The 16,503-nt window shown below is 41.4% G+C and overlaps 1 protein-coding gene across 3 annotated transcripts; it reads right to left on the bottom strand.

Moving 5' to 3' along the window:
- Positions 1-4,932: 4,932 nt before the first annotated feature.
- Positions 4,933-15,463, bottom strand: cd7al (cd7 antigen-like). Of its 3 annotated transcripts, none has more exons than XM_084465160.1 (5): positions 15,348-15,463; positions 7,247-7,606; positions 6,030-6,440; positions 5,405-5,502; positions 4,933-5,258 (listed from the first exon to the last, which is right to left on the bottom strand). In XM_084465160.1, exons 2-5 carry the CDS (start codon positions 7,458-7,460, stop codon positions 5,040-5,042), a joined length of 942 nt encoding a protein of 313 aa, XP_084321286.1. In that variant the 5' UTR covers positions 7,461-7,606; positions 15,348-15,463; the 3' UTR covers positions 4,933-5,039. The 3 variants fall into 3 exon arrangements, with proteins under 3 accessions (XP_084321286.1, XP_084321285.1, XP_084321284.1); XM_084465159.1 differs by lacking the exon at positions 15,348-15,463 and adding an exon at positions 14,192-14,394; XM_084465158.1 differs by lacking the exon at positions 15,348-15,463 and adding an exon at positions 7,826-9,082.
- Between the last annotated feature and the right edge of the window lie 1,040 nt (positions 15,464-16,503).

Here is a 16,503-nt window from a genome sequence, read left to right as displayed (position 1 = left end):
GTCCAACTGCACTTGCTCCATCTAACAGGACGTGTGTGGGCGGAGAGCCTTTAGTTTCCTAGTGGATGCTGTCAATTCTGATGATCTGTGTTTGTGTCCTGCTCCAAGCGGACCCGCTGAACTCGACATTTCCCCCCACCCCAGCTCACCCTGCTTACAGCAGGTAGTGGTGGGGGGGGGGCGGACAAGGGGGGCACAAGTCAAACGGTACAAAGTCTTAAAAACAAATGGAGGAAGAAACAAATTCAATCAAAGACAAAAAAAAAAGAAAAAAACGACAACAGGAAATCGTGGAAAAGGCTACCTTTGGGACTGGCGTTCCCGCAGCACACTAGCAAAAATCACTATTGCCTGTTTCTGTTACTGCCTTGATCCGCGCTCAGCCAGACCCCACCCACCCCCCCCCCCCCCCCACCCCACCCCCGGACCCCCGACAGCAGAGGAGCCCCTCGCAGCGGTGCCACGGGAGTGGCGGACATTGATGAGTGACGGAGGAGTGGTGTGGTGTCAGTACCAACCCCATCCCTACCACCCACTCTGCACCAGCACCCAGAGGCTCTCCTCTCTCCAGCTCTGCTGCTTGTACTCAGCAGAGGCGGCCCACTATAGGGTGCTGCCCGCTATAGGGTGCTGCCCGCCGGGACACTCAAATACTACGGTGTGCGTGTGGAGCACATCTTCAGGCACCTTGGATCTCATCCTCGTGGAACGTGTTTTGTTTTTGGTTGGTCTGTCGTGTTTTGTCTTGATTTGAAGGCATCTTAAGCAATATGTATTTCCCCCTGCAAATAAGTGATTTGAGGGAAGGGTTTGGGGGGCAAGGGCACTGTGTCTAACCCGCCCACCTCCTCCAGAAGTCCTGGTACTGTATGTGAATTTGGTAGTTTATTTCACCAGTCTGAATGTTCGGCCTGATATCAACTGGTTTAATACGTACTTAACACAGGAGAACAAAATCACAAACATATCAACAACAACGGCAAAATGAGAAACAACATATTGATCACAAATACTTGAATGAAGGCGCACCAGTACAGTAATGTGAAGTATTTAGTTTGTTTCTCTTTACTTTTTTTATTATTAGTACACATCTGGGTCCTAGAGGACGCCGGTCTCAAATCTTGCATTAAGTTAAACAAAATGTAAAAAAAACAACTAAACATAGTCTTGGTTGCTTGAAATGACAACGTCTGTATGAATGTGAGTGCAAGCAAGCGTGTTTGTGTATTGGAGGCTAATAGCCTGCTGTTATGTGACACTCAATTAGTTTTGTTTCTCTCTGTTATTATTTGTGTTGCTCGTGGAGAACTATATTCTGACCTATGATTCTGATGGACATTGTTATCTTCTAAAGTCGCACTGAGTGTCTTTATCCCCTCAATCAGTTCATTGTAGGTGAAAACCACACTTGGTTATGAGGGGAGACTGTGACAATTCATGTGTAAAAGTTTACTCAAGGATGTAATGGATTTTTGTCTTTTATTTGGTTTTCATTTTCTCTGTAAAAAGTTTTTATCTACCTTATAGTGGCTTTTATTGTGAAATAATCCAAAACAAGGATTATCATTGAGTATTGCACCATTTTGTTCAAATGATAAAAAATAAAAAATAAAAAAAACTGTGGCCATAGCTAGCTGTAGAAGGACTAGTAATACTTATGTTAATGGGAAGAGATGAAGTGGGAGATGAGTTTGACTCATTTCAGAGGTGCCTCTTTGCCGCTCATACTTTGCAAAAGTCACTGGCCGTTTACAAGCATTTCATTGGTCTGAGGTTCAGAAAAATAGGAAATCATAACAGGAATGTTAAACAAAAATGTCAAATTCCATCTTCCATCTTATGAATACGAAGATACAAACTTGCAAAGGGAAGATTTATGCTTTCAGAACTCTGGGAATGATCAGTGTTGTGTTGTACCTTTTTAGTTTCCTCTCTTACTGTCCGCCAACTATCTGTGTGTATTGATTTGTAACTTTTTATCTTCTATACACGACGCAAATTTGCTCACTATCTTGCACACTCACAATGTGGATCTTGACTCAGGTAGGCCCGGGATCCATTAAAACAGACTCCCGCTGTCGTTTCCAAGTTTAATGTTTCATGTGAAAACTGCAACAGAGAGAATACAAGTTCCAAGCACTGAAGGCTTTGAAGAATCTACCAGATATAGAAATACAAAAATAGCATTGTTTCTTTAAGAATGACTAAAAGAAAAAAAACTCGTAGCAAGTGACATATTTACCAAAAAAAAAAGGACTGAGAATCAACTTTTTAAAAAGTGTTGTGCTTTACATGTGAAATCTATGTAGAAATTGCTTTACATTTACAAACAAAAGTATCCATGGTTTGAATTGTCAAAAAGGCATTGATGACATGCAAATGAATATTGTACAATTGTTTTGTTTTTTTTGCATTTGTAAAGTTCCTTTATTTCATTCAGGAGCATTTTGACTCATGATTTTCCTTTTTCGTCTTAAAATCATCTCCTGCCTTGTTGGCGTTTATTCCTATGGCAGTTATTTAGCGACTTGAGAGATTTCCTTAACGTAACAGGTGGAGTTCAGAGAAAGGTTCTATTATGGAGGAAGATGGCTATGGTTTGTTTAGTTTTTGTTAGGTTCATGATCTATGCACAAAAAGGGACGGGAGAGAACGGAAGCCTATACTGTAAGACCCGTGGCCGCCTGTCCGCTCTGACACTGTAGGGGTCAGAGGTTAATGTAGGGTCGCATTTGACTTGTTTTCCTTTTCTTCTCACTCTGATGTCCGGCCTCCCGTCCCCCTACTCATTCTTCTACATGTCCTTGAATAATGTCATACATTTGGATGGATTTGCTGTGTTATCCTTAACCAATGAGCGCTTATTGTTCTGCTGAAGCACTGTGGCTTTTACTGAGAAAAGGAAGCAAAAGCCCATGACTTTAAGGTCTTTTTTTTCTTTTCTGTTTCTTTGAAAGGTTGGGTGGGGAGGTCTGGGTACGTTGCCTTTGCCTTCCTCTTTTCTTTCAAAAGAAAAGTAAAATAGAGAAAAGAAAAATGTATGTAACTGAGATACAAGGTTGTGGCTTTTAATGTTGTTTTTTTCCTCCTCCTAGAATGTGATTGTTAAGAACATGCACCAGGAAAAAAAAGTTTCATGAATTACAAAAGCTTCTTTCGACTATATTAATAAATTGCAATTTTTCTTGGCTGTTTCCAAGTGTCCTGTCCATTTTTTGGAGATATATTAGCATAACATTCACTATGTTAGAAAATGTTGCCCTAGGGACTATGAATGTAAAATATCCAGGGAGATATCCCTACCGAAATGTATTTATACAAGTGTTAAAATCAACCAAATGATATCTGACCTCTTACAAAGCAATAGGAAAGGTCTACCTAATTGGCAGTCTCACATTATCTGGAGCTGTAATAGCCAATTAACAATTTAACAACTAGTGATGGGTCGTTTGAGACCCATATTTAGAAAATATTCAAATCCCCAAGGAAACCACGCCCACTGCAGTGACTTCAAATCGCGCGGGACCGATCGCACGGCACCGCCCCGCACGGCACCCCCCCCCCCCTCAGCCCCCACCTCAAGGTAGGCATGGCCGAATTCTGCGACCCACCGAAAAGTGTGACCCCAGGGGGCGCTGTTTCACATTTTCTACAACATGCACGCAGCACGAGTTTGAAATAGACGGGCATGAAGTCGAAAAAACGGTGTGCATTATAACAAAAACATAAATAAAACATAAGATTTCCCCACCCCCTCACCTTGTTATTAAATGTGCTTAATAAATAGATTTGATTTGATTAGCATTTTACAGACCCACACAAAGGATAGGGCGTTTAGTACGGTCCATCACCGTTGCTTCTTTCCCCATTAAAAGCTACAGTCAATCTTTAATTACGTAGATTTACCTTTGAGCATTTCCTATTATAGGCTACTGTGTAAAAGGCTGTTTAGAATTAACGTTTGTATCAAGAAAAGAAAGACCCGCCCCCTGGGGTCACACTTTTCGGTGGGTCGCAGAATTCGGTGTAACACCGGCCATGCCTGCCTTGAGGAGGGGGAGGCGGTGCCGCGCGATTTGAAGCCACTGCAGTGGGCGTGGTTTCCTTGGGGATTTGAATATTTTCTAAATATTTAGCTTTACACTTGGCGACACATTTAGATATAAGATTTAGATTTAACATTTAACATTTAGATATCAATTTAAGATTTACATTTAACATTTAGATAGATAGATAGGCTAATATTTAACATGTATTTTTTTACATTTTAACATATTGTTGACAATTACATATAACGTGTTGTTTTACATGAATTTATGTCTCAAATGTGAGGAAAATGCACTAAATGTGAGGAAAGTGAGCTAAATTGGCACCCCATAGGCTGCAGTCTAGTTCACCAAGGGTCACAATATTTTGGATATTTTGAAAGTTTTTTTGGTCAAAGCATTCGATTTATTGATTTCTGTCGGGATATTAAGACAATTCAAACAAATATGAAAAAAAAATAAAAAAAATAAAAAAGCAAATTGCCTGCAATAGCTTTAAGCTACAGTATGCAAACTGTTGGGACAAGCCATTTTAAAATCAGTATTTCACAGATTGACGAAAAGTATATGGGTGGTTAATAGATTCAGCAGCTAAGCACTCACATCAGGCAGGCTATATTACATATAAAATATCTAAAATGAGAACTTGCATATAACATTTCAAGCATTGCCCTATAAAAACATCAGGAGAAATATTGTGATGATAAACATAAACACACACACGTATATATATATACATACATACATACATACCTACATACACACACATATATATATATACATATATATATATATATATATATATATATATACATATACATACATACATACATACATACATACATACATACATATATACATACATATATAAAGAGCTAAAGAGAGCTAAGATTCTGTCCAAAGTATTGCTTGGTGTTCCAGGATTAACCTCCTCACCACCTGTTTGCTGAGGTATTGGTGTGCCTTTGACACCGAGTGAAACTGGGCCCTGCCTTAGCCCTGACTGATTCTTGCCAGGCTGGGGCTCTCATAGTGGTTTTCGGCACGGGGTTTGGCAACAAGGGAGTTGCTGTAATCAGAAACATCCGCTTCCTCCAGATGGAAGGTGCCTAAACCACAGGGGGCCAGTTTCGGTTTGGGCGACCGCACCCCGACCATCTCCTCGTAGATGGGGACCTGCGCTTGTGGTTTGACCCGGATCCTTCCTCTAGCCTGCATGGAGAACATCAATGAAATGAGGAAGAAAGTCACAAACGACGAAAAACAAATTAAAGAGTAACTTGTGAAATGGCTAGAAAAAAAACAACTGACATAACACAAAAATAAGTAAAAGAGCTATGCAATGTACGTGATCTCACCCAATATATGAGCAACATCAGCAGCAGCAACAACACAGCCACACCGGCGAACAGAGCGTAGAGCAGGGTGCTGTAGCTGGAGCAGTTACACTGTCCCCCTGCAGAGAGGGGCACAAGTGGAGCCTTAGGGTTATTTATAAATATAAAAATAACAGTTTTAACTGCTACTGTATAACTATATTTCATCTTCTTAATTGTTAACATTGACAGCATACTGCCTATAAAATCTGTGTTGAATTTCTGATATAAGATTATAAAATATATTCAATGCATGAATCACTTTAATATGAGATATGGAAGAACCAGAATTGTAAACCAACAACAGCACTCAAGACAAAATCTTGAAGCTGAACGATGAAGGAAGTGAAAGGCCCCTGTTCCCCCTTTAGAGAAACAAGTGGTTGGCTGACATCATTTAAAACATGTACTTACTTGCAGTACTTGTAGTAAAGAGATGACTCTTGACTGAACACCAATAACGATATAACAGTTATTCAACTCAACCGCCTGCTTGTGTTCCCACCATGGCCAAAATCCAAACGCTTCATTTTGGTGCATTGATATTGAATAACCTGAGGGTTACAGGGTTAGGGGTTTTTAGCGATGGACCCGGATGGTCACCCACCTTGCACGGACACATAGGCGGCTGGCGAGCCCAGGCCCTGGCCGGCCAGAGGCCTGCTGTCCAGGAGCAGGCTGCAGCTGTAGAAGCCACTCTCCGGGGGCTGCAGGTTGAGCAGCGTGAGGTTGTACACCATGCCCCGCGCAGTGGGCACCGTCCCTAACCGCAGCCGGTCGGCCGGGAGGGGGGAGGAGGAGGACGGGGAGGAGGACGGGGAGGAGGAGGAGGGGGAGACCAGCTGCTGGTGCCTGGAGTGGTAGAGCAGCTCCACGGGGCCGGAGCTCCTCTGGCGCGTGAGGCTGAAGCCCTCCACGGCCGCCTGCCGGCCCTCGCCCGGCGGGCGCGTGCACGGGAGCACGGCCGAGCCCCCCACGCGCGTCTCCACGTGCACGACGTCCAGCGTGCGGGGGTCGTCTTTGAGGGGTTTGGGGGGGGGGGGGGGGGGGGGGGGGGTGGGGGGGTGGGGGCAGAATTGGCACTGAGCATATAGAGCGAACCTAAAGAGGAAGCCATGGCAGGATGTGTGGAGGGATAACGCAACGTGTTGTGTGATGGAGTTGTTGAAATAAGGACGAGTGTTGCGTGCCGTCAGTGTTGAAAGCCTTTATAAGAGCTTCTGAACAATAGCCTCTGAATGCAAAATAACCACTTGGCCACACTTCATTTGTCTCTCTGAAAAACGACAGATGAAATCTGAATTAAATTCAAAACTGATAAATAAATTGGCTGAATTAACTTGAGAAGTTTCAAAATCCATATCGACAACTTTTGAAAAATGACCTGAAACGAACATAGGAAAGGGCCCATATGTGTAGGCTCGAAAGCTGGGTTTTCTTATCTTACGGTAACGTGACTCATCGAGCCAGACTGACTCAGTCCGAAATCAGAAACATATCACACGAATAATCATACTCAGTCTGACTGAGTATGATTATTATGAATTGTTTCTCATGTGAGGAAAGAGTCAAGACGAATCAGAAACCTAGAACACACGAATAATCATACTCAGTCTGACTGAGTATGATTATTCGTTCCTCACATGAGAAACAATTCAACTGGAGACAGTGAGGAGAACCACTTCATAACAAGGAGTTGGTAGATCCCGGTCAATTCATCTATAAGTTAGGCAGGCCTACTATCCTAATAATAAGTATTATAATACGAATAATAATAAATAAGTCAATAATAATAAAAAAATAAATCAATAAAACTCAGCTCACCATTAGCAACGTAGATGAAGAATTCGACTTGTCCACGAATGATCCGGTCATCCGGCGTTGCTTCGACAACGAACTCGCAGCAGTAGCGGTCGGTGTCACCGGGCCTCAGGTCCGAGATGGTCACGTTCACCAGCCGCGCGCCGGGGTCTCCGCTGACGTTGATGCGCGTGTAGTCGGAAAGGTTCGACACGTACGGCTTACTGTCCTTGTGCATGAACAGCACTTGGTCCTGGCGCAGCCAGCACCGCTTCAGGCGGACGCCGTACGCCGCGATGTCCTCTACAGCACCAGGTGGGCCTGAGCATCGGATGACCACGGACTCCCCCACGTGCCTCTGGAGGAGCTCGACTCCAGCGCGCACTAGACGGTGGAGCAGAAATTAGGGAACTTATTCAGAGGTTCAGCCTCAAGGGGTCTGGAAAGGTCGCGTATGCTATTCTATTGAGTGATTTGCACAATTTGAATCCGTTAAATCGGTCCTAAACAATGGTCCAAAAAAGTTTTTGTTTGAAGAAACATGTTTTGAGGTGTTAATATTAACGGATTATGTTCTAAAATTAAGACACTGGATACACTTACCATTTCCACTGATAATCACCATCCATAAAACATAGAGATGATGGATCCCCATTTTACAATCAACACGTGAATCCACGATACCTAGGCAAACTAGGCGTCCTTGCTTGACCCTAGCCTAGAGTGGCATCAAGCACCATGACGAATGGAGAGAAGTATGAAGGTGAAAGAGCAGATACCCACTGAAGCCCCGCCCTCAAAACCTTAATAGGGAGGAAGCGAGCAGATCGCATCTGCTTGAAACCCTGAGCAGCACCTACACGTTTATACGGAGCGTGGGAGGTGATGGGAGCATTTTTTTTAAGATAACCGCAGGTGTAGGCCTATATAAGTCGCACAGTAAATCGCACGTGCGCTTTAGTAAGTCGCAGTTCTGCTTTTTTAAAATTAACGACACACCTCAAAATCCCAAGAGAAGCTCTCAAACATGTCCCGCCTGTTCATTTCAATCCAGTTTTATTATTACAATTATTACAATTATTATTATTATTTTTATTATTCGCTGCAATAAGTTATATTTTTGTTGACTTCTAACATGTCTCTGTCTTTGCTGTTTAAATCTAACAGTAGTCTACGAGTAATATATCGGCGGTAAGTAACCACTGTTTTTGGGGTATTGCAAAATAGAGCAAGCTTGACATTCCGTGGTATTGGATGTGTTTTAATAAAACACATCCAATACCACGGAATGTCCAGCTGGTGACTCCACTGAGGCTATAGTAACGATGCTCTTAGCACTCTACGAGTACCCCTGGAGCCGTCATTAGCTACGAGGGTTTTAACGACGTCGTTACGCAACGATGCTTTCGGGAAACGGTCTGAAAACTCTGCAATGATCGTAGGCTACGATGAACTTTAACAAACATAGTCGGTATAGGCTACCATTACGTTATACGAGTTGTTTTATGACTAGGCCTAGGCCTACATATATGGCCCTGATGCCCATGATCCTCTGTTTTTGCTTACAATGATCGTCATATGATTAATTCATATTACTTATGTCCTGTCGGGCACTTTGTTTGCGGTTTAGTCACTTTATTTACTGTCATTGCTCATTCATTTTGCATTGTGGAATTATTCATCTACTGTATCAACAATCTCCATATTTACAGGACCTTGTATCAAGCCGTGATGTACGAAATAGCTTTAAAAAGGGGCGGCTTTACACCCGCGGTAACGCTTGCACGCGTCAAGGCGCCGCCGGTGTGGGCTAGTAGGCTACGTCGGAAATAATGGGAGCGTTCTTTTTGGCACTGTGCAGGCGGTGTGTGTTGGGCTTTACGAGTGCTGGACTGGCATCTTTCCCCGTTTGCCTACCAGCACCAAAGCCTTGACCCCGGGGGAGGGTCTCGTATCCCGGGAGAGTTAAGTTTTAAACCTCTAGAGTCTATTGTGTGTGCGTGTGCGTGTGCGTGCGCGTGCGCGTGCGCGTGTGTGTGCGTGTGTGTGTGTGTGTGTGTGTGTGAACTACACACAGGACTACAGGCCACCGATGATGACGACAGGTGTGAGCGGAGCCGATGGAAAGTAGCCCAGATTTGCGTGGTTTATTCAATAACACGACAATTTCCATATAATAATTTAAAACTACAGGTTGTTTTAATGGTAATTCACATAATAAGCATGGCTTTTCCGTGTATATTGTAGGTCGTCGCTATCACGTTGGTCGTTTTAACGTTGGTCAGAGGCCGGCATCAGAAGACCTTTCCTAACTGGCCCAAAAGTCTGTCGCCTGGTGTCGTCGAGGACCAACATCGCATCAACATCGCATCAACACTGCCTGGACGCCCAAAAGCTTGGTGGGAATTAATGAGTAATTAAATGTTTGGTTTTAAAGCTCTCCACCATCAGTTAAAAATAATCATGCATAGATAATTAATAACTAGATAGGCATAAATACAAATAATAAATGATAATAGTCTAAAATAAACAGTTTTGCAATCTACATGTAACTGTGGTAAATCAATCAGCCAACGGCGGGGACCTTGCAAACATGCATGAAGCAGAACCTTAAACCGTGTACTGGTTTCAGCATTCCAAACCATGTACCAAGCAAAGGCTGGTCAAATGGTCAAAATTCCCCTACAAATTAATTTTCATATTTGTGACGTCACCCTGCTCATTTTCACGTCATGATCCTGTCGCCAGCAGATGGCGCTGCCAGCTGACTCACGCCAGTGATTATTTCAAATAGTCTCCGCTAGGCCTTTAACTTGTTCATGCATCATATTTGACTACAAGTATCTGAATACCTATTTATTACAAAAAAAAGTAGAGCATTAGAGCAGAGACAGAGAATGAGAGGGGAGGGGTGAGAGCCGCAGCAGCATAGCGCAGACAGTGCGCGCTATGGGAGTGCTGGTCCCCCTTTTCACCCCTCCCTTCCTCCGGGTGACCGAGGCTAAAGGCTAATGTTTTGGGAATAGGCCCGGATCTTTTAAAATAACTGCTTGAGAGTTGCCTTATTATAAAATATGCTGTTATAGTTCCCACTGATTCTTATAGGCGCATATGTCTTAGTATTGGGAATGTTCATAAATCTTTGTAGGCCTACTCGTGTCTGATCATCATACACGCAGAGTAGAATCCTCAACTGCGTGATTCGCTATTACCATTGTTTCATGTAATCACATAGTTATGTTATTAGGCTATAGTTAATTATAATACAATTCACTTTACATTCAGGGAAAAATACACGACCTGGCCCTTAGACCGCTCTATTATCATCATTGGTATTGTTAAAATAAATGATTAGGCTATTTAATAAAAACATTTGTGTAGGCCTATTATTATATAGACCTAGAGGGCCTACAACTAATGCTTCTGATTCTGATTGTTAGAACAGTTAGGCCTACTAACAGCGTCATAAACTAATACATGAGAAAATGTATTTTAATTCCAGTTCTGTTTTCCTCCGGCCGTGGTTTCTTGGATAGCCTACCACGTGTGTTGCCTATTAACTCAGAGGCCCCTCCTAACCTCTGCCTGCTCTTAAATTGGCTTTCCCATGTCACATTCACATTCAGTCTTTCAGCAGACGCTTGTACCAAATCAACTTCCAAAGCATCGACATCAACAAAGCAACAAAATGTAAGGACTGCCGTCCAAGTGAAGAATAACTAAAGTAATGACATGTATTGATATCGTATTGTATTGTATTCTATATTGTATATTGTAAGGGGTTCCCTGATGAGCTCCTCCGCTGCTGTTTCGTCAACTTAAACAGAAGGAACCGACCTAAAGCAATTTAATAATTGTTGTTTTATATTGCAGGTTTATTAGCTTAGGACATAATTTAAATGTATAGGCTACATTCATGAAGAAATGTATCAAACCGATTAAGAACTGACTGAATAACTGAATGGGTAGATTTTTTATATTTTACTCTTAGTTTGTAGATATATTTAATTATATATTTACCAAAATTGTGTTCACTTCTACATTTATTTCTGTAATGAAATTTAGTTTTGTTTTTTTCCTGAGTTGACAACAACCTACCTGATGGCGAAAGGAGACAGAGAGATTAAGATGAAGAAAAGACGTGCCAGGAAAAAAGCACAAAAAAAGGTTTGCTTTTCTCAGTTAGTGAATTAAGGGATAATGTAGGAGCCAGTCATTATCGGGAAAATAAGCCCCGACAGGGCGAACCAGACCCCGACGCGAAACAGAGGGGTCTTGCTTCACCATGAAGGGGCTAATTTTCTCAATAATGACCGGCGTTCTATACATTATCCCGCTTATTACACGGCTACTTGCCAAAATGAAAAAATAATCGCTGTATTTACGAAAAATATTAAAGTTAATCGACTACTTGTGGAGTGCTACAAAATACGTGAATCAGAGGCAAAAAAAATCAGCTTTCCTTGATAGCGTTCAATTAGGCCTATACTTAGTAACCGTCAATTATGCAAAAATGATTGACAACCAAACGTTGGGAAGGCCCATTCACGTGAACGGAGCATTCTACAGCATCAAGAAGAGCCGTGTAATAATAATGATTATTGTTCGGAATGTTTTAGACCATTTTGTTTTACATACATTTAAAAAGTATGTATCTTGGAAAATGATAGTGATGCAGATATTTCCACATGTGGTCATCAGTAGAGTGTGACATATTTTAGCTGTAATATTCTCATAGCCACATGGAACAGCACCGAGCACATAGTTGAGAGGTAATATACTCTCACATAATCTCAGAGGGCAGCACTGAGCACATTTAACAAAGTTGCACATATGGGGCAACAACGGACACACAAGTTTTTAGAGTTGTAGAAGAAGTCTACTTTCACTTGATTATAAAACCAACAGGATTGCTTGGGGAAGCCAGAATCTCTTGGGCGGCGTATCGTAGATATAAAGCTTAGAGACGCTCCGCGCGTGTTATATACCATTCCTCTCCTTTTGTTACATAGACAATAGACCAAAACCTTTACCAAATAAAGTGAGTTAAAAGCGATCCTGTCTCGGCGGCCTTTCCTGGATTAAAAATAACATAACAAGAGACAGAACTGTTGAAGAGCTTATGCAGTTGCAGAATGTTGACATTTGATCGGCTATGCCCAGTACAGATGAGTCTTTATTATGACCTTTTTTATGGGTCCTGGTAAAGTCAGATAAGGTACCGTTTAAACATGTATTACCGATATCCTTTCTAACCATTGTAGGTTTATACCTTTTTTCCATTTCCAACAGAGCTTGATGATCGCGATGTGGCGTCTCCTCAAGGCTGCCTTCTATCCAGCTATGGTCATAATTGGTTCGACTATGAAGTCCTCCAGGAGACCATGAGAGAGCTTCTGTCACACAAGAGAGAGGTTCTGACCTTGGCCCTACCCAAATTCGGCAAAGCATCATTAACAAGAAGAAAGAGGTTTTCCGTTCACAAATAAAGTACTATGCTTTAATGTCTGCACTTGTAGCAGCTCTACCTACCGATGAAGGCATTTGAAATGAAATAATGTCAGGTAATGCAGTAGCCTTTAGCGATGTGAAACAATGAACACTTCAACTGAATAATTCATGTGAAAAAATGCAATGGGGAAAAAATTTACTCAATAGTAAGTCTGTTTAATACTAAGTGTGTTTGTTCATGTCTTACGAGTTTATCTTCATTACTGGTGAAACATGATGTTGGGATAATGATTGGTTAAATATTTGTTTTGATTGGCATGCTATGTCCAAGGCCTGTATTATCCACAGCAAGGCTAACATGGGCCAGTGCCCAGGGGCCCACGAGAGGTCCCTGAACCAAAAGGCCAATTGATATTAATAGAGAAATATTTGTACAGGACATAACCTGAACTAACAGTCACTAAAAGAGAGTGGTGGGGAGTGAATACATTTTTTGATACTTTAACAGATTACAGCTTTTCAACAATTAATGAAACTGCCTTTCTTTTTCTTCTCATCAAGATATCCTCTTATCATTAGGTTGAAACTAAATGTTGTGTAGGCTTTTGGGCTTTTTTTCATTTTGGATATTTTATTTAATACCATGACAAAACTAAAATGAATTGAAAAATATTTGGTGATTCTTTTGTTAGTTAGTTAGTTTATTAGATGTCCCCATGGGGAAATTCTTTTTCAGTCTTTCATAAGTTCATACATTTTTCGCCAGGCTTTTTTTGACAGACAAACATTCCACACATTTGTGGCACACAGATACCTAATCCAGAACACCTAGACATTTACACACATGACATCAGACATATTATATTATTTTATTACATTAGTCTACTATCGCTTGTCAACTCAAAACATTTACATTTAGAGCATTTAGCAGACGCTTTTATCCAAAGCGACTTACAATAAGTACATTTGTCATAAGAAGTGAAACAATATATCGCCGTCGGTACAGTAAAGATTTTCATATAGAACCAAGTGCAAGTACAAACAATCGCCAGGCTAACCCCATTCCCCGTATACAGCAGTGATAGCTAGCTACTGCAGATGCTACACAACTAAGTACATGCTACACAACATGCATGCACAACACAATTAAGTAGGCTGCATGCTACACAATTAAGTACAATGAACGAATACAACCTGCATTAAGTGCATTCATCAAGTGCCAGGACGTACAACAAACAATAGTGCAACAGGGATGCCACAGGGATGATCAATTGATAGTTATTAATGTTGAGTGAAAATCTGTTTGTCATTCCCACAACTAGCCTACAAACATATTATTAGTTGTTTTTTAATTCACACAAAAATAGAACTATATAAAACTTGATGTTATAAATCCTGATTAATCACAGCCTGTAATGTAAATGTTGGCCTATACTATACTTGTTTCGACCTCTCAACCCTCAGTTAGAAATACTCATAGAAAGATAATGAATAGATAAATAAATAAAAAGATTTTACCTTATTTTAATCAGGTCTCTGTAGTGAACTGTGGTAAATCACCACGGAAAGTTCTGATCCTTGATTCTGATTGGCTCAAAGCCATGGTAAAATACAATGGCTAACCGTCCTCCACTGTCATGAGTCATTAGTTCCCCTGCTATCGTTTAGAGCCAAGATGTCTGCTACAGGTGAAGAAGGTCCATACAGCTGGTGAAGCTGTGTGTTTGTTCCTAGTGAAGAACTCAGGGGTGACTCCAGCTGGGGATTGTGGGGACTTGGTGAAGAGCAGAGTGTAATTTCCATCTGGCCTACACTGATTGATTTCCACATATGGGCACTGCCTTACGTTACAATTTGATTAGATAACGTAACCCATTTGCTCTCTTTGCCCTTTAAGAATCTGGTTGTAAATTGTCTAATCCGAGAAAATATTTCTGTTAAAACTATTTTGGATTGCACACTTTGGATGCTTCGTTGATTTCAACACTTTCCGCAGGCAGGGCCGTTATTTATTTTTTTGTTTAACTTTCAGCAGACTGGGCACTTTTTCCTTTGATATCTCTGTGAGAACTGGCCAAAGAGAAAGTATCGGTGTCAGAATCTGGGCCATTAAGGGGTCTTTTGTTTTGAGGACTGTGGCAATTTTTTTTTTTCAGGTGGTAGAAACCTTCTTGAAATGCATTGGTTTAAATTTTGTTTTGTGTAGCATAAAAAATGTCGGACAATCGTGTTCGGGGAAACGATTAAATAGATTCATTTTCGTGAGCATTAACACGAAATTGCGTGATACCGGGTTGGTTAAGCATGATTCTGACACAATTTGAGATCGATCTAAACCAAGGATTAAAATCAATCTACAATGTGTAGGCCTACTATGATGACTAGATGGGAGCACCTTATCAAAATTGCATGTTTCACAGAACCATATTTGCACTCTAGAATAATAATAATAAAATTATAAATGTATATATTAGTACATTTTGGTGTAAACGTCAGCTAAAGGAAATGTAAAGAGCAACCTGTTATTTCACCCAAGCATGTTTTTTTTAATGACGTTGTTAATGAATGGTAAGAAAGGATCTGTCCAGGTGTAGGCCTACACAGTAAAGTTCAGTACACAATTACCCATTGTACTGTTTGAATGTGTTGTTATCTAGTGGTTTGTGTGTTGTACCTATTTTCCAAGGGTGTCGGCCTCCAGGTCAAAATAAGAGTTTGATTTGTATTTGGAGTTCTTCCAGGGGTTAGGTTCTTCCAACGGTTGACCATCTCCAGGTTATGGTACTATTTCAACGACAACTCGAATGTTATTTGTAACTCTACCTCTTATCTTTGGCCAATCATTAATATGAGCTGAAATAAACAACCCTGAAATGTGACTTGTTTTTCAGATCTTATTGGATTCATAGTCAGAATGACCATATGAATGAGGGCAGCCTTTTTGCACTCTGCACAGCCTAGCCTACGCCAAAGAACCAGCGTCAACTGTGAGTGAGTGAGTGAGACTTTTCTACCCAACTTTGAGCCGAAACCAAGCAACCAGCTCCTCTAGTGACTACCTAGTGCCTCAGCCTATAGCCTACCATAACACTGAGTAAGAAGTGCAGACACATAAAACACATCATACACCAAAATATGTCTTACTTTGAGGGATCCTCTGTTGGAGGCCTGGACGGGATAGAGGGGTTTCACACTGCGGCATGTTTGTGTTGCGGCACTGCGGCACTGTCACTCGATGATATCATCCATCGGCACAAACCTAGCCAGCTCCTCTATTGTCTACCAAGTGCAATCTCTATCTCAGCCTAGTAGTAGAAACATGGTCTTTAATCTTGCAGATACCTGCTAGCTAGCCACCATGCATCCCTGAGCTTTAATTGCTTACAAAGTTTTACAGACTCTGATCTGTGTTCTGTGTCTGCATGTTGATTAGCTTACATTCAGGAGAGCACGTCCCTTCATTGCCGGGTGTCTCACTGGCAATCATCTTCAGAAAAAGAGCCCTTTACCCAAAGAACAGCATCACTCAGGTCCAAATAACAGAGCTAAACGAGTCACCCCACACCAGTGGTTCTCAAACTTTCCCCACTTTGTATAGGACTGTGCTGTGTGTGCTGCACTGTGTTGTGTATTTTGTGTGTGTATGTATGTATGTATGTATGTATGTATGTATGTATGTATGTATGTATGTATGTATGTATGTATGTATGTGTGTGTGTGTGTGTGTGTGTCACACACACACACCTGCCAAATAGGAAGTACGTTTTCTGCTATCAAACTTGTCAAGTGTTACCCTGGAAATACAGAGGTACCACGAACAAATTTGAATG

Source organism: Micromesistius poutassou, assembly GCF_964030765.1.
Source record: "Micromesistius poutassou genome assembly, chromosome: 3".
Lineage (NCBI taxonomy): Eukaryota > Metazoa > Chordata > Actinopteri > Gadiformes > Gadidae > Micromesistius > Micromesistius poutassou.
This window is presented reverse-complemented; position numbering and strand designations above follow the sequence as displayed.

What these genes read in the sequence shown, in the direction of transcription:
- cd7al (XM_084465158.1), bottom strand. Translation starts at nt 7,877, where the DNA reads ATGGGGATCCATCATCTCTATGTTTTATGGATGGTGATTATCAGTGGA. An exon ending in GGTGATTATCAGTGGAAATG is followed by an intron (nt 7,607 to 7,825) that starts GTAAGTGTATCC and finishes TCCACCGTCTAG; the next exon opens with TGCGCGCTGGAGTCGAGCTC. An exon ending in CTTCATCTACGTTGCTAATG is followed by an intron (nt 6,441 to 7,246) that starts GTGAGCTGAGTT and finishes AACCCCTCAAAG; the next exon opens with ACGACCCCCGCACGCTGGAC.